Source organism: Parambassis ranga, chromosome 1 (assembly GCF_900634625.1).
Source record: "Parambassis ranga chromosome 1, fParRan2.1, whole genome shotgun sequence".
Lineage (NCBI taxonomy): Eukaryota > Metazoa > Chordata > Actinopteri > Ambassidae > Parambassis > Parambassis ranga.
In genome coordinates, this window is record NC_041022.1 from 20,140,500 (window position 1) to 20,159,620 (window position 19,121).

Sequence of the window (19,121 nt, forward strand, 5' to 3'; positions counted from 1 at the left end):
CCTGAACACACCTTAAACATAACACATAACATAACATACTGCACAGTTTAGATGCTGAGTTTACCTTTTAGTGTCTCTGTCCTAATTGTGTGGTTGCGCTGTGTGAGGACCTGCATGTATATCTGTGTGTTGGCTACTTAGAACCCCATTTGGGGCAACAGTGGCTTGGTGGTTCGATCCCAACTCCTCCCTAAGTCATTGTTGTGTGTCCTTGGGCAAGACACTTCACGTGTGGCGCACCTTGCTTGTCATTGTATGACACTGCTTGGCAGCAGCCTTAAACAATGTCCCTCTGGGATTACTAAAGTATCTAAAATAAAAAAATAAAATAAAAAAAATACCAGCAGACCAACAGCAGTACTATGGGATTGTTTGAAATGAGGCCAAAAATAGCTGGAATTCAACAATCTAAATGAATGTATGTTTACATATGTTTGATTTACGAATTTTTACTCCTCACCAGGTGCTGTTCCTCACGTTCTGCTTGGGAGGACTACTCATGTTACATCTGCCTCATACAGCAGGTCGAGCCAACTGTGTCACTTTAACACACACAGGATATGCCCAAACCTCAGCTGAACTCCAGTAATAGCTATGGCTATTGTCAAGAACCACTAGAGATCATAGTGTTAATAATACACATAGGTTAGTAGTAGTGCATTACCTTCAATAACTTGTACTTTGTGTCTATGACATACAGCTTTTTAAAAGCCAAACGTGTTTGGTGTCTTCACAACAGGTGAAGTGTCAGGCTTGGAGAATGTCACAGAACCAGTTTGGTCTTCTTGTATGTTCTGCGCAGCCTGTTCAGGAAGTAAATCACAGAAAAGAAGACTTAATATACCTTGGAGCTGACCAGTTCTCTCAGAGGAGGAGTGGATAGTGCTGCTATCAGATCTGCTCAATCATACGCCTCCCACCATGATAAAGGTAAGAACAGGCTCGCTCTTATTACACTCAGGATTAAGGTCAACGCGGAAAACGCAAAACCTGTGCTCTGACAGACGGCGGAGAAGACTGGAGGTAAGTTACATTTAGGTCTGCATGTAGTGAACATCAAACATCTACTGCTAGGCTGTAATGTCCAAAGTATTAGAATACAAATAATTTGATTACCATCAGTGTTCATTTATTAACATTGACACTTTTGAGTTTTTATATTTTTTTTTGCCGTTTAAAAACTAATCAAATCCTGTAATAATCTAAAACAGAACTCATGACTTTCACACATTGATCTGCTGCGACAAAAAACTAGACCCGTGTTTTCATTCTTCCTCCTGCAGATCAACCAGTGATGGGCGGCTCCTCCTCCAAAAGAACTTTTTTTTGGCAAAAGAAGAAGAAGAAGTCACCTCTGGACAAAGGCTGGGATCAGCTGAAGAGGGCGCTACCCAACAAAAAACACAAGAGGAGTAGTATCCCATCTCTGGATAAACTCAGCCTGAAGAAGTCGAGGAGGGACAAGCATTCCCAGAAGAGATTCTCACTGACAACAGACAAGAAAGCACCGATATCACTGAAAAGACTTTCTCTTGGTAACACGAGGAAGGAGTCGATTCAAAATGCTTCACCGCAGAGGGAGGAAAAGGACAGAGGGGGGCTGGAAAACTTTGGAGAGCAGATAAAAAGGAAATTTTCTCAAGATCACAAAAAAGGCTTTGCAGCCCAACCAGAGGCCACTCTGAAGGAAGCAAAGGAGGAAAAAGTGTCCAAAAAGACACTCAGTGAGGTCATGAAATCAATTCGCCCGGCAGCATCCAAAGCAAAAGGACAACAGCCTTGAAGCTGGCAGGAAGAGTGAAGAGGCCAAAGGAGAGTCAGAGAGACTTGGATCACATGTTTTTAATGATGTCACTGTGTGTTACTGAAAATCAGACACAGAGCAGCTTCCTTCCAAACATGTCGATGTCAGTTTGATGTTTACATGAATCAGAACATCTTACTTGTGCTGTTTGTTCAGTCAAAGGAAGCGTTCAAATCAAAACATGGATCATCAAGTGGATATACTAGAAAAAAAAAATCTACTGCTGAGAGTATAAAAATCTTCTGTACATGATATCTACAATCACAGTGTGATCATAAATAAAGATTTATATCACAATAAGTCAGTCCAGCAAAGACAGTGACAGAAAAAAAACACACGTGTCTGCTAAAAAAAAAAATACAAGACTGATACTTAAAAGTCAAATTTAAAAGAAAAAAACAATCAGGTGTGTATGATGAATAAAAAAAAACTTCTACATGTTTGTAGGATGATTTGTACACCCACTGCAATAATTTCAATTTAAAACAATATTTACTATTAATAAATAATATATCTCGCTACACTGTCAGTGGTAGGCCATTAATAAAAAAAATATTTGGGTTGCCAGGTAGTGATCTGAATTTACTTGTTGTATTCATTTTGAGTTTAAAGATGGGTGACACATTAACACTGCAGCCACAGAGTCACAAAGATTCAGTGCAATAATCACACAGGGTGTTTGGTTTGGAATGATACCATCACAATAATCAAATACACCACAGCAAATCAAATGATCACAGCAGAAAATCCAAGGAGCCAATGCAGGATGACAGGGCTCAGCAGACAGACCAGACGCCATGATGATCCCTAAACTACTTAACATGCGATTGCACCATAAATGATTACATGATCAGTAGCTCTATTCAATTTGCATCAGACTGCTCCAATCCGTTTGTCCTTGTGTTCATTTAAAAGCCATAAAACACTTAGTGGATTACACAACCTGGCAACCCACATGTCATGTCCATAATGGCCCCTGGATGATCAATAAAGCATCAGAACCCAACAGTATATCTTCTTTGCAGCTGTACACGTTAAGCTTAGTGAAGCAGTGCTGGGCTTTCTTTGACATCCATTGTCTTCTGACATTCAAGGTATTCGACCTCCACTCAGCTGCCAGTTCATTTACAACTAACATAAAACATAGGCAGTCCTGCAGTTAATCCTCTGCCATCAAAGTTTTCATGTTAAAGCTTTTAAAAGAGTTTTAGCTTTTGTATCATATTGTTTCTCTCATTGTGTCCACCTCACTGTTAAAGACGTGGGCAGAACCAAACCTCCAATGGCGGAGGATTTATTGCACCGTTTAAAGTTATGATTACAAACTGTGCATGCAGACATGTGGTGGAGCCTTCTCCCCCCAGTCTCAGCCTGTTCCAGGTGTTCCTCTTCTGCTGTCGTCTGTTTAGGGGAAAAGCCGGCAGGTCACATGTGTCCTTACAGGAAATGAGCTCTCAGATGTCCCCCCCCCCTCTTGTTGTGTAAATGGCTCAGTAAAGTGGAGGGGGTTTGTCTGCTGAAGGTTCAGGACGGAGCGTCTAAATTCAGAGATGCATTCACTGTCATGTTGGCCAGCTGGTGTCAGAAGGTAATCCCTTCTTCTCTGTAGCTTTAGTGGACACAGACCGACTGCTGCCCACTGACCTCAGAGGTAAAAAAAAAAAAAAGATCTTGTTTCACTCCTGTTACAATAGTCTGCTGGCACAGCTGAGGATCGTTCATTTACACACACACACACACAGTGTGTGCACACATCTTTAAAATGTTGAGAATGTTTTGAGTTAATCCCAATTTTCTGAAGCGGCAGGGACGTCTGCTGGGCCGTCACGGATGAGAGGTGTCCCATTCTTCTTCAATACCGTGCCGGCAGTACGAGACTTATAGGTCTACAGACACAAGTGGAGAGACAGATAAAAGTATGAGGAAATGAAGTCAAAACAAAATAGAGAAATAAAGAGAAAAATCCAGAATAGAGATTAGTTTTAGTAGAGGGAAACAGACAAAAACAGAAAAAATGGGGTTAGTAATATCAACACAAAGATCAAAATTAGTTGAAAACTAAAGACATTAAATATATTTTTGTCCCACAGGTGGTGTATCCACACAGATATTATCAGAAACGTGGCTGTTTCTAAATAATAAATGTGCTTTTTGATTATCACAAAGAAAGCAACCAGAGACAGCAGGCAGACCAAACACACCACAGATGTAGACAGGTTGTGCATTTATTAGTTAGAACAATGTTTGTACAAAAATAAACCCAAAATAAAGTCAATGTGTTGGTGCGCCGGAACAACACAACACACAACTGAAATATGAAATAAGTGTTAACATTTGAAATCTGAAGACATCCCTTTAACAGCTACCAGTAACTGAATTCCCCTTATGAGTCCTAATCATTTACTTTTGGCCATAAAGTTCTTTAATGAGATGAGTCACTGCATGTTTTACTATCGGCACACAGTCAGGACGAAACATGCAAATATGTCCTAACCAGCCACTCTTCCTGCTTCCTCTCTACAGCCTCCTGTCTGATCTTAATGTCACTTAAACAAATGCAAAACAATGTTTTTCTGACTCACGCTCAGCTATGCACGTGTGCACGCATAAGATTACACATTATGACTGCGCTTCCTGTGTGTGTGAGAGCGTGAGCGTGCGTGTGTGCGCATACTTCCAACATACACATGTGCCAGAGTAACAAGTCAGAGGAAATGTGGCAAAAAGGCATGACCCACTCTAACCACCAGCACACATCTGGACTGCTTTAAGACTGTACAACATGAGCATACGGACTCATGCACGCACACACACACATTAACAAACTACACAGCGGACACAGAAATTTGTGGTCAGTATAAACAAAGTAACAACTGCAAAAAGCTACAGGGTAATTCCAGGTATTTGGGTCATTCCAGAAAACAAGTCTGTTTACAGTAGAAGGCAGCGAGGCCATTAAGACTTGGTTTTATGGGATTAAAGGAGGTTTTATCAAGGTCACCCCTTGATGTTCTGTTGAAGTTTGACTCATGGAAACATGACATCTTGGCTGGATGAACATCCATGTGTGTGCGATTATGTGTGTGCCTCAGTTCTGCAGGAGTGATGGGACACATTTTGAGCACAGATAAAAGATGACAAGAGACATTTTTGATCAAGCAACCTCCAGTTGTTACTGATTCTGATTAGATTTGGACAAAACTGAAACGTCAGCCCGACAGTGTGGCACTTTGTAGCCAGAGAGAGGAGGCATGGAAGAGAGGGTTAAGTTGAGCAAGGAGGTTTATAACCCACGAACAAGCAGAAATGTTTTCCTGAACTCAAAACGTCCCACACAAATTTAATACTGCACACATGGAGAAAGAAAAAAAAGAAAAAACATTCAACCAGCAACCCGAATTAATCACCCTCCTTCTTTCTTCATCATTTAGCTGCAGCACATTTCATATGAAACAGATTTTTAACAGGGTGAGGCCTGTCAGAGACGAACTGACAACGTCCCAATGTCAAATCTTTGTCCTAATGGACACTGTGATGTCTTACTGCATGTGTACTGAATGTATGCCCAGAGGGCTCCAAACGTCACTGATGCTGTTTGGGGCGTCAGCGTGGCTCTGCTTTGTTCACACAGGTGACCAAAGGTCCAGCAAACATTGTATGCAGCTGATTGTGTGTTGGCTCCATCCAACAAGAGTGCTGGGAGCATCAGCTGATGTAGTTCGGCATGAATATGACTCTAAGCAGCATTGGTTTATGTTGCAAATGCTAGTGTCAATATTGAGTCAATGTCACGTGTAGTTAACCTAGAGACACCATGCAGATTTGTCTGCATGCTGTGATCACACATTTGGAAGAGAAGTATAAGTATGATTTCTCCATTTTGTCAAGCATCACCGCTCATTCCACCTCTGTGCTCCATTCTGCTGTAGTAGGAGTTGAGGCATATACACCAGGAAACTAAGCATTGGATACAAATGCCAAGCGCACAACCGTAGTAACAAAAACAGCACCGCATGGAGTGCATGTGTGTCGGGCAGAGAACGTGACACAACTACACACAGAGCAGAAGGAAGCTGCTCTGCAACTGAAAGAAGAGAAGAGAAGTGAAAACTTCTTCTGACTCCTTCAAGTATAGACTCTTTGTTCCTGCTGAACACAGCTTTTCTTTCCACATGAAACTTTGAAGTTCCTACATACAGTGGCACTACTGGCCCTACAGACGTCACTGTTTATTTTGATCAGGTTGAAAAGAGGAAGTGAAAGTAGGATACACACAAACAATGTGTGTATCCTACAATTCATATATAAGTGCATTTATAGCTTTATTTAGCTTAGATTACATTTACTTATTTTTACCCCATGCTTGCTTCTTATTATTATATTTTCTTGTTTTATGTATGTACTACATCGCTGAGGCCAATTCCTAGTAATGTGAAACCTCTTCACTTACATGGCAATAAACACAATTCTGATTCTGAATAAGAAATCCTGCTCACTATTATTAGACGTGGTTATTTGTTCATTCTCGTTCAGGATGCGGCTTTCTGCAACAGGCAGTGCAGCACAGAGCTCAGCAACCTGTGCTCACATTTCAATTAGTTTGTACAGAAGAGTCAACCCAGTCTTAGGTTGTGGACTCAGTGCCATGTACAGAGAAAATAAAGAGGGTAAAAATGCCAGAAATCACTTTTACATTGTAACACTGATCAGGTGATAACTTTTTACGCCACGCTCATCATTTTAGCTTTCTAAGTTATGCTGCTTTGCTTCCATATTGTTGCCATTTGTGCTGCGCTGAGCATGAAAACCTCAGCTCAGAAATTAACACCAGAAATAGAGGGAGAAAAGGAGCCTCTGATTATGTGCTCTCTTTAAAGCCACAGACCTTCCTGTCTACTTGTGTACAGCTGGGGAGAGAAGAACTGCCATACCATAATCTTTCCAATCACTTTAGAACTCTTTTTTTTTACTGTCACAAACATGAATTCTCTTTTAGCTTCATGTTTCGTCTCTATGTGAGAGCTACCTGTTTTACTGTGTACATATGTGTGGCAGGTTTGTTGAGATAGGGGGCTGGTTTTAACAAACGGCTGCAGGGTTTCTGCTGTTGTGCATCAGGTTAAGCTGAGGTTACAGACGCTACCATCAAAGCACTGAGTTAGTGAGAGTACTGTGGAACACACAGTTGAAACTCTCTACAAATAGGACCTTCTTCCTCAAAATCAAGTAAAATATAAAAAAGTAAGTAAGGGTTTTTAGCCCAATTGCACCTGGATGCTTTCCCTTTTGTTTTCCATTAACTGATTTAATTATTATTAACTGAGTTGCATTTGTTGGAAGCCAAGCAAAGCAAGTCGCATTCAGCTAAGCTATCAAGTTGTCGCCACGCCGCTCGCTCATACAGGTATACATCGTCATCTGTCTACGGTCAGTGTGATCTGATTCTACAGAGAGTCTTTAGTGCGAGTGGTTGTTGTATCTGTGACTGAGCTCATCGGCTCTGGTGCTCTCAGACAGTACCTCGTGGTCCAGGGTGTTAAAGTGGACTTCAGAGAGGCCTTTGTGGTTGCCGTTTCGCCTGCACAGGCAGCACAGGATCTCCTTGAAGGTCCTCCTCATGTCTTTGTCCCTGAAGGAGTAAATGATGGGGTTGACGAAGGAGTTGCACTCCGCCAGCACCAGGAAGTACTTCTCGTAGAGCAGCACCTGACACTTAACGCAGCCCAGGCCGTCGAGCAGGAGCACAACCAGGCCGGGCGTCCAGCAGAGCACAAAGAAGCCTGTAGAGGGCAGAGACGGAAGGGAGGGAGGAGATAAAGGGTAGATAAGGGCATTAGATGACTTAATATAACACCGGGAATCCACGAGACAAAGTTACAGATAATGAAAAAAAAGGAGTTACAGTACACGGAGGAAAGAAAATGAACAGGGTAGTAAAGAATGTGAAGAAGTAGGGGGAGAAAGGGATCGCATTGTAAATTCCTCTGTAGACAAAGCGCGTGCACACACACACACAGATGCACAACATGTCAGTATGTGGAGCGGTTTAGTCTGTATGATCACATTTCATTATCATAATACTCGATTAGGCAGCTCAGGAATTCACTATGTACACACAATCGCACCACGTTCAGCACTAATATATGCACACATAGAAACTGTGGAAGGACATGGGAACACACACACAAACACACACAAAAGTGTGTAATGCATTCCACAGGCCCGGCCATCACCTTAACTACACACTTAACCTCCTGTCTAAAACCTAGAACCTGACCCTTGTATTGCAGATTTGAAGACACCAAAAAAATGAAGGAACAAACACGTCTCCAGCTGATGCCTGCAACTTGCAACAAAATGTCCTCAAGTCAAAGATTATACCCCCCCACATATACAGACACTGGGCAGGAATGAAGCTGTTTTCTGTCACAGTAACTGAACTATGCAGCTCCCTGTCAGGGCATGCTCAGGGTTTTCCTCACCCTCCTCACATGCCAGAGGTGCTGAATCGTGGCTGCTGAGCGACGGGAGAAAGCGCGTAGCATTTTTTAAAGTTTTGAGGAATTTAATCGAAAGTTCAAAATACCTAAACAAAGGCAGGGGAGGCTGGGAAGGAGAGTGGAGGAGCAAGGGCAGTTTAGCAGAAAAACAAGAGCAATCACTGAAGAAGGGAAGTGTTGGATGTGTGTGTGGAGGGGGGGGATGAAGTCTGGTTTTACAAGTACAAGCATGCCAGGAGAGGAGCCTGCATGGCAGCCTGTGAGTGCAGCCATCGGCTGACTTGTTTGTTCCTTCATTCTGAGAATATACACATGTAGATTTCCCTGGAAACTGCATCTGTGGTACAATGAGGAAATAATGCCCCAGAAAAAAAGAACTTCCACCAATCATTCTCACATTTTAACCAGAATTTGTTTTTTTTTTTACACTCTCTAATCACAAAGTTCTCTTCAGAAAAGGTCGTGCACTCTGAACAAAATGAGTGCATCCTGCCAGACGTCCCTGATAAAGATCTAAAGTGTGAATAGTGACCTATATATGATGCACTAAATTATTATTTAAAAACAAAAAAGGTTCAAGATATGATTGTATTAACCCTGGAGGCAAGTAAAGTCATTACAGCAGCAGCACAAATAACAAGACAAACTCTTACAAGAGTGAAGGGTTCACCGCTCTCTCACCCTCTGAACAGAAGAATCACCACGTTATACTGATACCAATCAGTTGTCAAAAGAGTAGGTCTCTTTTCCTCTATGAGCTATTTCTGCTCTGTTCTCTTTGTCACTTCTGCTTTCCCATGCTTTCATAAACCATTCTGAATTTCAGACTTTCTAATTTTCTCTTGCCCGTCTAACACTCCTGGTTAGCCAGTGTGTCTCAACCGATGTCTTCATCAGCCATACGCTGCTTCTGCCACACTGCCAGCACCACCACTGCCATCATTTGGCTCCTGTGTGGTTGAACCACTAAATACTTCTTTTCCTAGTTACTATGACAACACTGTCAATTCATTTTGATCTTATTTAAAGACTTGAGGTGAAGATGTCACCTTAAGTGATGTCGTGGTGTAGGTCGACCCTAGGTCGACATGTCAACATTGCAGCAGCACAAAACATAAGCGACATCATACATTATCCAGTGGAGACCATAGGATGAGGTGCGATTTATAGCTTGAAACTTGTTACTACTATGCATGTCTCATGTTTAACTTTTCTTCAAGCATGTTATAATTAATTGTATGTCATATATGAAAGTAAAATATTCCCAAACAATGTGGATGTACTGTGTGTGCTTCCTCACCTAGGATCATGGAGACGGTCTTCATCAGGCCCAACACTGTCTCTCTGTGTCTCATCTGGGAGGTGTGCTGTGACATCTGCTTGCTCTTGCGTCTCACGTAGACAAAGATGCGGGTGTAAACGGCCACCATGATGGAGAAGGTTAGCAAGTTGAGAACGGCCCAAAACACCAAGTAGCTGCGGCTGTACAGCGGCGCCATGGTGGAGCAGTTGGGGAGATCGCACAGGCAGTGCCAGCCCATGGTGGGAACCAGGCCCATGATGATCGCCACCAGCCAGATGAAGACGATGATGACGAACACGCGCCGGGTGCTCATCTTGCTGTGCAGCTGCATGTTGAAGATGGTTTGGTGGCGCTCCACAGCCACAGCCAGGAGGTTGAGGACGGAGGCTGTCAGGCTGGTGTCGATCAGCCCCTGCCGCACAAACCACTGGTACTTAGACAGCTTAATGGTCCAGGGACCAGTGTGAAACATCAAGTGGAGGTAGGAGACACCTGAGAAGAAGAAAGCGACGGTGTTATCGCAATACAGAGGAACTCTATTAACCGTGTTTTCCCCTAGAAAGTCATGTAGTCAGGGTATGATGAACAGAGATACTGGCCAGTCACAGCACATCTCACTATCTAGGGGATCACTTTGAGCTCAACTGAAACTCAAGAACTCTAGGTCAGATTCAGTTCCCACTAACATGAAGCCATCAGCGACAGCTGCAGAAACAAGAGATCTGACAATAACCTCAGGATGATTACCATCATCATGCACGCCTCACTGCGCGTACAAGGTGTCACACTTCTGCCAGCACTCATACAAACATGGATAACAAGTGGGGCAGCAAAGGGTGGTGCAGCCATCTTCCTCTACACGCTGCAGAGATTATCTGATCATCAAAGCAGCTCCTTGGGATCAATACCCATCACACTAAACTGCCGCCAACATCACATTTAAAGAGAAATTCTACTTTGTTAACAGATTTTTCTTTCCTAAACAGTGACATTGAGAAGACACGTGATATCATTGCAATTTTACCATTGATTTTATCAGTTTAGACAAAAGATCTTTGTGAACACATAGGTCAATCTTTCAAAAGCTGTGTAGTAAGAAAGGTTATCAGTCTTCTGTATGACCAAAAAAATGGGTTGTTTGTTTCAGTTAGTGTTGGGGGTAGTCACAAGATTTGCTTGTAAATAACAAAAATGTCTGACGTCACTTCTCAATCCATCAGATCCCGAACATCACACCGAGCGTGATACTGCCATTCTGCTAAAAGATGCTCCACATGCAGATTTTATTAATAGTCTGTAAATGTATCTCTGGTGCATGGGTTGTGTGCAATCACACAAAAGGTCTTGCTGTGGATTCATAGCAGTAAAGATAGTTATAATAACAACAGAAGCTCTGGAAATAAGAAGCCAGTGGTTACCTGAGAAGAGGTCTGCCAAAGCCAGATTACCCAGCAGGTAGTAGATGGGGAAGTGAAAGCGTCGGTTTTTTAAAATGGCCGCTATAACCAGAAGGTTGGAAAAAATAACAATGAAGCAAACCGTCATGCCCATAGAGACGATCACATAGTCACGTGGGCGCCAGAAGTCACTGATGTTTTTGCCGCTCTTCTCGTAGAAAAAATCAACAGTCCGATTGTAGTAGCATCCCTCTTTGTCTGGGGTCTGTGTATCCATGCTGAGATCTCAGGTGGAGGCAGGATCAGAGAAGAGTTGATTAGGAAAGAGAAGAGGAACAGAACAGGGCGGCCGACAGGAAGCAGATGGGACGGACTAGGGCGGGATTCAGATTCGCCCTCTGAGATGGGTTGGAGATCGGCATGCCATCATTTGGACAGGTGATGACTGGAAGGATCCAGCTTGAAGTCTGAGGCCTTTAATGTACACAGCTGTCTGTGGAGAGAGAGTAATTATTAGCTTGAGGTAACAAACGTGATGCATTCTTTACAACATAGTCAAAACGTTACTCAGCTGATGTCTCATAAGCAGTTCTTCCCACTTTTAATGTAATATTGCACACAACACAAATGCACTGGGACCCAAGGATGAACTGGTAGCACTTAGCTAAAGGTCTTTTTAACAATAATAAATAATGTATGTAGTCATTAAAAACAGTATATATATTTAATATATTCAAAAGTGTAACTACATATTACACCTTAGAGAACTGTGATCACTGTCAGAGGTATTCCATTTTCATATTAATTAGTCAACAAGCCCTAACAAGAACATGCAAGGTTTTATGACTGATGCTTAAACACCAACCGCATGTCACTGCACAACTCGACCTTCCCTTCACTATACATGCTGCGTTTGATGCTCTGTTAGTGGTAAACTACCACCACCATCTGCATGGTGGGTTTTGAGACAACAACACTCGCTCACACATTCTCCATTTCCCTGTGTAAGCCAGCGCAGCATGACGACGACGCTGCAGCACCGTCTGCTCCAAGCTCAACTCTCTCAACAATGGAAACAGCAGAGCAGCTCCCTACAGCAAAGAGACACACCTCACAATTACACAATCCAGCTATGAAACTCAATCTCAATCCAAACATACACACACACACACACACACACAGGGAGGGAACCTCAGTGACCCACACTCCAACCACGGGTGTGTGGAAAGAAATGCCAAATCAAAAGCAGAGACATGTGCAGAAAGAATGAAATGATGGATGAGACCTAAGTGTAAGAAAAGGCTTTGATTAACAACAACAATGTAGAACAGGAGCCAAAAAAAAATGTGGTGAGCAAGCGAAAGTGTCCAGAAGGTTAAAAAAGAGCAACATGGGTGATCATTAACAGAATAATAATAAACATCTATGTCACATGTGGCTGCATATATGGTCAGTATGACTGGCTGGTGCATAAGTTCTCACACGTCTAGTGTGCACAGATGAAGTGGCCGGTTTTTCCATTGTAGCTGCTGAGCTGTCAATCAATTGTGCCTGATACTTTAACTGAAGTTTTACATCCCTCCCCTCCTCCTTTACCTGGCATTAAAAGAATGTACGTCCATTTTGCATGATGGTGGAAACTAAGTCAGAGCTAAAAGGACATATGGGAGATATTTGGAGAGATTTTGTGTATTTTAATTCCTGCTGATAATTAGGTGATAAGATTCTGAGATCATCTTCACATATCATTCCCACTCACCCTCCATCACTTCGCCCATACTTGGATTAACCAGGAGTTATATACCTGCTTAGATGGCGTTGGCCAGAGCCTCTGTACCCTGAGGTTTAGAGCTCCATGTTTATTTACACTTGATGGTTTGCTCTGGATTCAAACATACATGGGTGTTTGTATGTAAACAACAGCCTAGTCCTACATGAAAAAAGCTGACGAGGTGTCAAAACAAGCATCTCTTACGGGATGGGTCTAAAGTAGTGGGTTGCAGCATTGGTCCTTGCATCATTTGTTTGATATGAGAAATCAGAAATGAGTCCTGCAGTTTAAAACCAGTGAGAGGATGTAATGATCTAACGTTAACCTAAGGATCCAAATAAGTAAAATGTTGTGTTGACCATCAGGACCCTCAGCCACACTATCCGTGTCTCTTCCTTTTAACTCTTTGTGCTTTGTTTGTTATGCCACAACTACTGCGGTGAGGTGACAACAAAACACACATGAATTGTGCCAGATTTAAAACACACCTATCTGTCAGCACCGGCTAATTACAGCATACTGCTTTGTGTACACTGAACTATACCCCTATACCTGATCCCCGGTGAGCCTGTGTGTCTCATTGGACTGTTTTGTCTGCATGCAGGATTTTTTTAACATGCATCTTGTATGTGTATTTGCGTGTGAATGGACTGTGCTGAATCAGTAAACACCAGTTTGAATGCAAACCGGTCATTACCAGAGGAGCCACACCCAAGTCACATCTCCCTCCTCCCCCTCAGGCTTTAGCCAACATACTTTCTTTGGAAACAAACACACACACACTTCAGTTTTCACCCCATGACACAGACACATGCTCGGACACTTCCTCTCTTCTACCACACAGGGAAACCAACCTGGTGACTGCACATCTGTTGAATAAATGAATTATACAAAAATCTGTAATCACAGATTACAGACACTGTGTTCTGAAGATATGTTGGGATTACCATACATACATAGACTGCTCTGCTCCGGTCACAGGAAACAGGTGTCATTTCTCACTATGAGCCATGTGATGTGTTTCAGGTTTATACAGGATGTACCACAGGTTTCAGTTAAACAATTCATACATTTTCCTTCCAGTGACTCATTAGGTAACTGATACCAGCGCCAAAACTGTTCATGTTATAATCTACATAATCTGAGTTAAACCGGCAGACAGAAATGCACCCTTTATATAAAAAAACTAGTTTTTATTCTCTCATAAATTCACTGGTGATATGAACCTCAGATTCAAGAGCACCCACACAAACTTCAGCATGACCCACAAAAACATTTTTACATCAACTAAATCATCTGAATAAACCACCTTTGTTGTAGATTATTTACGTCTCCCTCGTGGGTATTAGTAGAAACTCGAATTTTATTGCAGTCTAACACAACAGCAGCAGTATTTACAGCCACTTGTCCTTCCTCACTAACTGGCTGTGACAGTGTGTCAACACTATCTGAACAACCTTCAACTTTTACAGCAGGAGGACCGTCCTCCCCACAGAACTTTGTAGAATCTCGCCTTTCTGTGTGTTGTCTGAGCTGTGAGGGGACACGGCAAGTCTGAAGCCACCAAATCCAAATCCACCACAGCTGAGGGTGTCCAGACTGTGAGGAACTCCACACATAATAATCTAACACACATTGCAAACATTGCAAACTGACTTTCACACTCACACTGTAACATTTTACACAGAAAGACAAACTGGCGCAAAGAGAGCGGCGCTCACCTTTGTTTGAGTGTGAACTCGTTTGTCAAGTATGCCCAGATTAGATCTCGTCGAGTTGAGAAACAATGTGCTGTCGCACCTGAGATCTCCTCCTGCGCACTTTCTACGCCCTCTGCGCGCAAAGTGGTCAAACCAGGACAGCGGCGCAAAACATCCAACAGCTTCTTGTGTTTGCTTCAATCAATTAGGGCTGCATTAAACTCTTGCGTCCCACTCTTGAGTTCCAGGCAGCGGTAGACTCCGTCACCTGTGTGGAGGACTTTTCCCCTTGCTTCCGGTAGTTGGAGTGGCTTTTACCTGTGCACAGTGATCTGCGCGGGTGGAGCAGAAAGGGTGCGGCACGGCTGTAGCTGCTGCTCTCTCTCTCTCTCACTCTCTCTCTGACCGGCTCTTCTCACAAAGGAATAGCTGAAGCTCTTTGGTATCCTCCTTCTGCCAACCTGAGCGTCTGAACCCGCCCACAGCTACCCCCTGTCAGCCAATAAGAGTAAAGCTGAAAAGTGATTGACAGAGAAGAGCCAGAACTTTGGAGGGGTTATGATTTAAGTGAGGAGGAGGAGGAGGGTGAATTATTATGGTTCAGGTCAGCGGGAGAGATTTACAGTGCTGTGCTAAAGTTATTATTTAACACCTTTAAAGATACACTGCTGTTCAAAAATGATTGTAAATCAAGAAAAAAAGGTAAATAACAATAAGAAGCCTAACATAGCAAGAAAGAAGAAAAGGCTCATTATCTAATCAAAATAAAACTTTTTCCAGAATTATTTACCACAAAACAATATAAAAAGATGCATTATTAAGACTATTAATTTCTTTGTCTGTGTTTTGGAGCGGCCATCTTGTGTTTAAATCATCCTACAGTCACTAACTGTGCTCGCTGCAGAGTCCAGGGCTCCAGTGTTTGGAGGAGCGTGTGCAGGAGAAACTGCAGGTTCACTATGATGCTCGTAGTGCCCCATGCTCCACAAAGCCTAGTAGGCAACGTTATCCCTTATGTCCATCTATCCAGAAGTTTGTTCCGTGCGTCTTTTTGATTTTAACAGAAATGTGACTCAGCAGCTACTCAATCACTCAAAAAAGTCCCATGACATCTTAAATTCCATGACACAGTGAGCCTCTGCTTTATTTATTTGGAGCTCATTGTGGGCGACTGTTTGGACACAGGGTGATATCAGCTCTGTATGTAGCATCGAGGTGATCCTGCCAGATGCTGGCTTGAAATGACTTAAAGTAGAAATATGAAGTGGATGATGAAGATAAGGAAAAAGCAGATGTAAAATCTTTATGTGTATAATTTATATATTTACACAATCAAGCACTGGCTCCACATACTGGAACAGGAAATACAGTAAACATGATTTTTTTCTAAATTTATTTGTGCATGTGGTTGTGAAAGTTTTGATGATGGATATTTGGCTTCCACTGAACTGAACTGTGCCTCTGTTTTGTACAATGAGCACCATAGAAAGATCGGTAACAATGGGCTGTAAGGCCCGTCTTTAATTCAGGCGCCGGGGTCACGAGGTCCACAGGCATCCTGCCAAGTGAGGAAAGACTGATTTTACATCTGACAGACACGTGTCGGAAATGAAGCCTGGTTATCTTATCATTGTTTATGAGCGGACCTGCAGCTTGGGATTAATGTAATAAACTGCATGGAGCTCCAAGTGTGATCTCCCGTCTCATACTAAAAACGAGCTGAGGAAAGTGGGGTGAAAAAAGATAACAGGAAGATCGCACAGCAGGCAGACGTGGAGGCAGGGTGATGTTAAAAAAAGTGTATACCCTTTCCTGTTTACACAAAAGTTAACAACTGTTAACATGTGAGACATGTGACAGGCATGTTTGTTCAACATGTTCATGCTGCTTTCCTTATTAGGTTGCAGTGTGCAGCTGTTGCCGTGTGTTCCAGCAGTAACACTTTCCAGTCCTTTGTACAGGCCTTTCCGGTCTCTTGCTCGTCCTCAGCGTCACGGACAGCTGCCTGGAGGCTGTGTATGAGGTTGTCATGGTGACAGGGATGCTGATGATCCTCTTTGCCTTCCACACCTGCTGGACACTGTACACGACCAAACAAATGCCTCACATTAAAGCAGGCCAGGGTTTACACTATTGAATTCAGTTTTTTTTAAATCAATATTGGACCATGAAATATATCTTATGGCAGCTTTTATTGTATGACTGACAAATTGAGCAATAAGACCCATTCAAAGCTGACTGACAATATGGAAGACTGATTATTTTATAGATATATGACTTGGATCTGATCTCATCAAAGCCAGGTCATGGCACCATTTAAAATGGAAAACATATATTAGATACTTACAATGCAATACCCTGTACAATTTAGTGTTGACTTCAAAATGTGCCATATTTCTGAATAATAAATGAACTTGTGGGATTAACCTGAGAGATTATATTCTTCTTACAAAGTAAGATGGTAGCTTCTGTGCTAATAATCAATGCAGAGTGTTTTCGTAGTGCCACAGGCACCCCACAGTGGGAAAACCTGAAAACCTCCACGAGTTTTCACTGTGATTAAACAGTGAGAACTGTGGACAGTGAAATGGTCATCAGACCTTCCAGCCTCTGACACCGCTCACTGTCTGTTGAATGGCTTCCGACTTCAAACACTGGACCATGTGCTGGTCTCTTACAGGTATCGGTCTTTGATTGAAGCATCAATGTGAGCTGGCACACATTCTTAAAGGTCTGACAGATTAATCAGTATCATATTAATGGGTTATTAAAATATTTGAGCTGTGCAATATTTTGCTGATTTTCTTTCACTCTCTAGTGTTCGCAAGTCATGTTTCTGTTGATTATAGCAGGCTGTGTATGTATTTATGTTGTTATAGTTGTGATCGAAAGACAGGCATCAGACAAAACCGAAGCTGCTGTAGTGTTCATGCTAAACTATGTTGTGCTATTTAGGGTCCTAAAAACAGAAACACAGCAAACAAAGCAAAAACAAAGCCAAAAAAAAGTCAAAATAGACAAAAGGAAGTTCTATTTTCAAACAGGATGGAGGAAAAGGAAAGGTTGTGTGGCTCCCAAGACGACATCGGAGCAAAAGCAGATGAGCTTCGGAGTGATTTATTGAGGAGGGTGTGGACCTCTTCAACCAGTGTAGGGTGAACCGAGTGGAGACAGAGAGGGAAGTCCCAGTCAACAACCAAATGACAGCCAGATCAGCTCCCACAAGAAAATATGTGCTACATAAAGCAGAGCACGAGAGCTCGCGTGTCAGCAGCAGCATGTGTGTCTCTGCAGACTTATGTGGGGTCTTGTGTAACATGTCCAAGTCTAAATTGTGACTGTGTGTATTTGCGTGTCTATAAATCACATGTGGAGTTGCTTACTGTCATCTGGCACCAATTTTGGGAGAGCCTTGTCCCAGTGATTACCCTCATCAATGATTTCCAACCCCCCACCTCTTTTAATGTCAGTAACGGGAAGAGCGATGCAGTTACTCAATCTGAGAGGGGAGAGGTAACCATACAGAAACATCGCTGCCATGCTGCCGTGGAGTACCCCACACATTTAAATGCACACATTTTTTCCCTTAAGGAATGACATCACAATTCTCAGAAACTGTGCTGTGATTGGACGGAGGCCAGATGATTAAAGGGGATATCTGTGTTTGCCTAACAATAAACAACACAAATGTATAATAGTTTGTTTTTTACAGTGTGGCAAAATGAATCTGTAAAACTGCAGATGACAAGAAGTGGATCTGAGGCAGTACCGCTCTCATACTCAAAGCACACATGTATTAATAATACATAACTTTCAGCCTTCAGTAAACGTGTTCTAAAAAAAGCATTGTGCTTACAGAAATACATGAGCACAGACGTGTCATCACACTCTGTGGGTGCACCCACACAGGTGACAAAAATTAACCTACCCAAACCCAAAATAGTGCAACACACTGATGAGGTAAAAAAAAAAAGTTTAAAAAAAGCAAAAGAGGAAGAAATGAGTTTGAAACTAAGTAAAAAGAGGAGGGTATGAGAAGAGAAAGTGAAGAATGTGAAGAGCTGTTCTCCTCCTGCTTCTGTAAGAGGATCACATGACCTCTCAGTGTACTCACACAACCTTCAAGTATCTGTTGCCACATGCAATAGAAACTAATGTTTATCATTCCTTTTCTTTTATTCATTCACCTCTCAGCAGATATTTCACTTCATGAACTCACTAATGTTTCAGGATTCAGACCAAACGCCGAGCCCCTCCATTCTCTGACTTCCTATGGTGTGTGTTGAAGTTTTGTCTTATCAGGAGTGCAATATATCACCATCATCCCTTATCATCGTTACATTGTCCTGGTCTCATCCTCTCACCTGATAAATACAGGGGCTTGCTTGGCAGTTTTCCCATATATAGTCTCACATGTCAATAAAAGGGGGTTCTGCCTCTGTTGATTGAATGTGAACCTTTTAAACACTATGCAAAACCACAGGGGCCCTCATTTGAAAGTCAAACATGAATAGTGAGTAGAAGTGCTTTCTGCTTGCAGAGTAAGATAAAGAAATATAAAACAGATTCTCACAGCAGCAGTGCTATCACTGCAAGGAGCTGCTCAAGGGCAGAGAGCAGGATACATTTGAAACAACACTATTTAT

At 42.4% G+C, this 19,121-nt stretch overlaps 1 protein-coding gene and 1 long non-coding RNA gene across 2 annotated transcripts; one reads left to right on the forward strand and one right to left on the reverse strand.

Annotated features, from left to right (window-relative positions):
• Positions 1-808: 808 nt before the first annotated feature.
• Positions 809-1,684, forward strand: LOC114442132 (uncharacterized). The gene is made up of 2 exons (XR_003671320.1): positions 809-930; positions 1,284-1,684. It is a non-coding gene; the product is annotated as an uncharacterized LOC114442132 (long non-coding RNA).
• A 143-nt stretch (positions 1,685-1,827) lies between these two features.
• Positions 1,828-14,884, reverse strand: lpar2b (lysophosphatidic acid receptor 2b). Its single transcript, XM_028415305.1, has 5 exons — positions 14,497-14,884; positions 11,026-11,497; positions 9,605-10,099; positions 7,325-7,584; positions 1,828-3,690 (listed from the first exon to the last, which is right to left on the reverse strand). The coding sequence occupies exons 2-5, from the start codon at positions 11,279-11,281 to the stop codon at positions 3,586-3,588; spliced, it is 1,116 nt and encodes a 371-aa protein (XP_028271106.1). The 5' UTR covers positions 11,282-11,497; positions 14,497-14,884; the 3' UTR covers positions 1,828-3,585.
• Positions 14,885-19,121: the final 4,237 nt, after the last annotated feature.

What these genes read in the sequence shown, in the direction of transcription:
- lpar2b (XM_028415305.1), bottom strand. Translation starts at nt 11,281, where the DNA reads ATGGATACACAGACCCCAGACAAAGAGGGATGCTACTACAATCGGACT. An exon ending in TTTGGCAGACCTCTTCTCAG is followed by an intron (nt 10,100 to 11,025) that starts GTAACCACTGGC and finishes TCTTCTTCTCAG; the next exon opens with GTGTCTCCTACCTCCACTTG. An exon ending in TTAACACCCTGGACCACGAG is followed by an intron (nt 3,691 to 7,324) that starts GTACTGTCTGAG and finishes TTGTGTCTGTAG; the next exon opens with ACCTATAAGTCTCGTACTGC.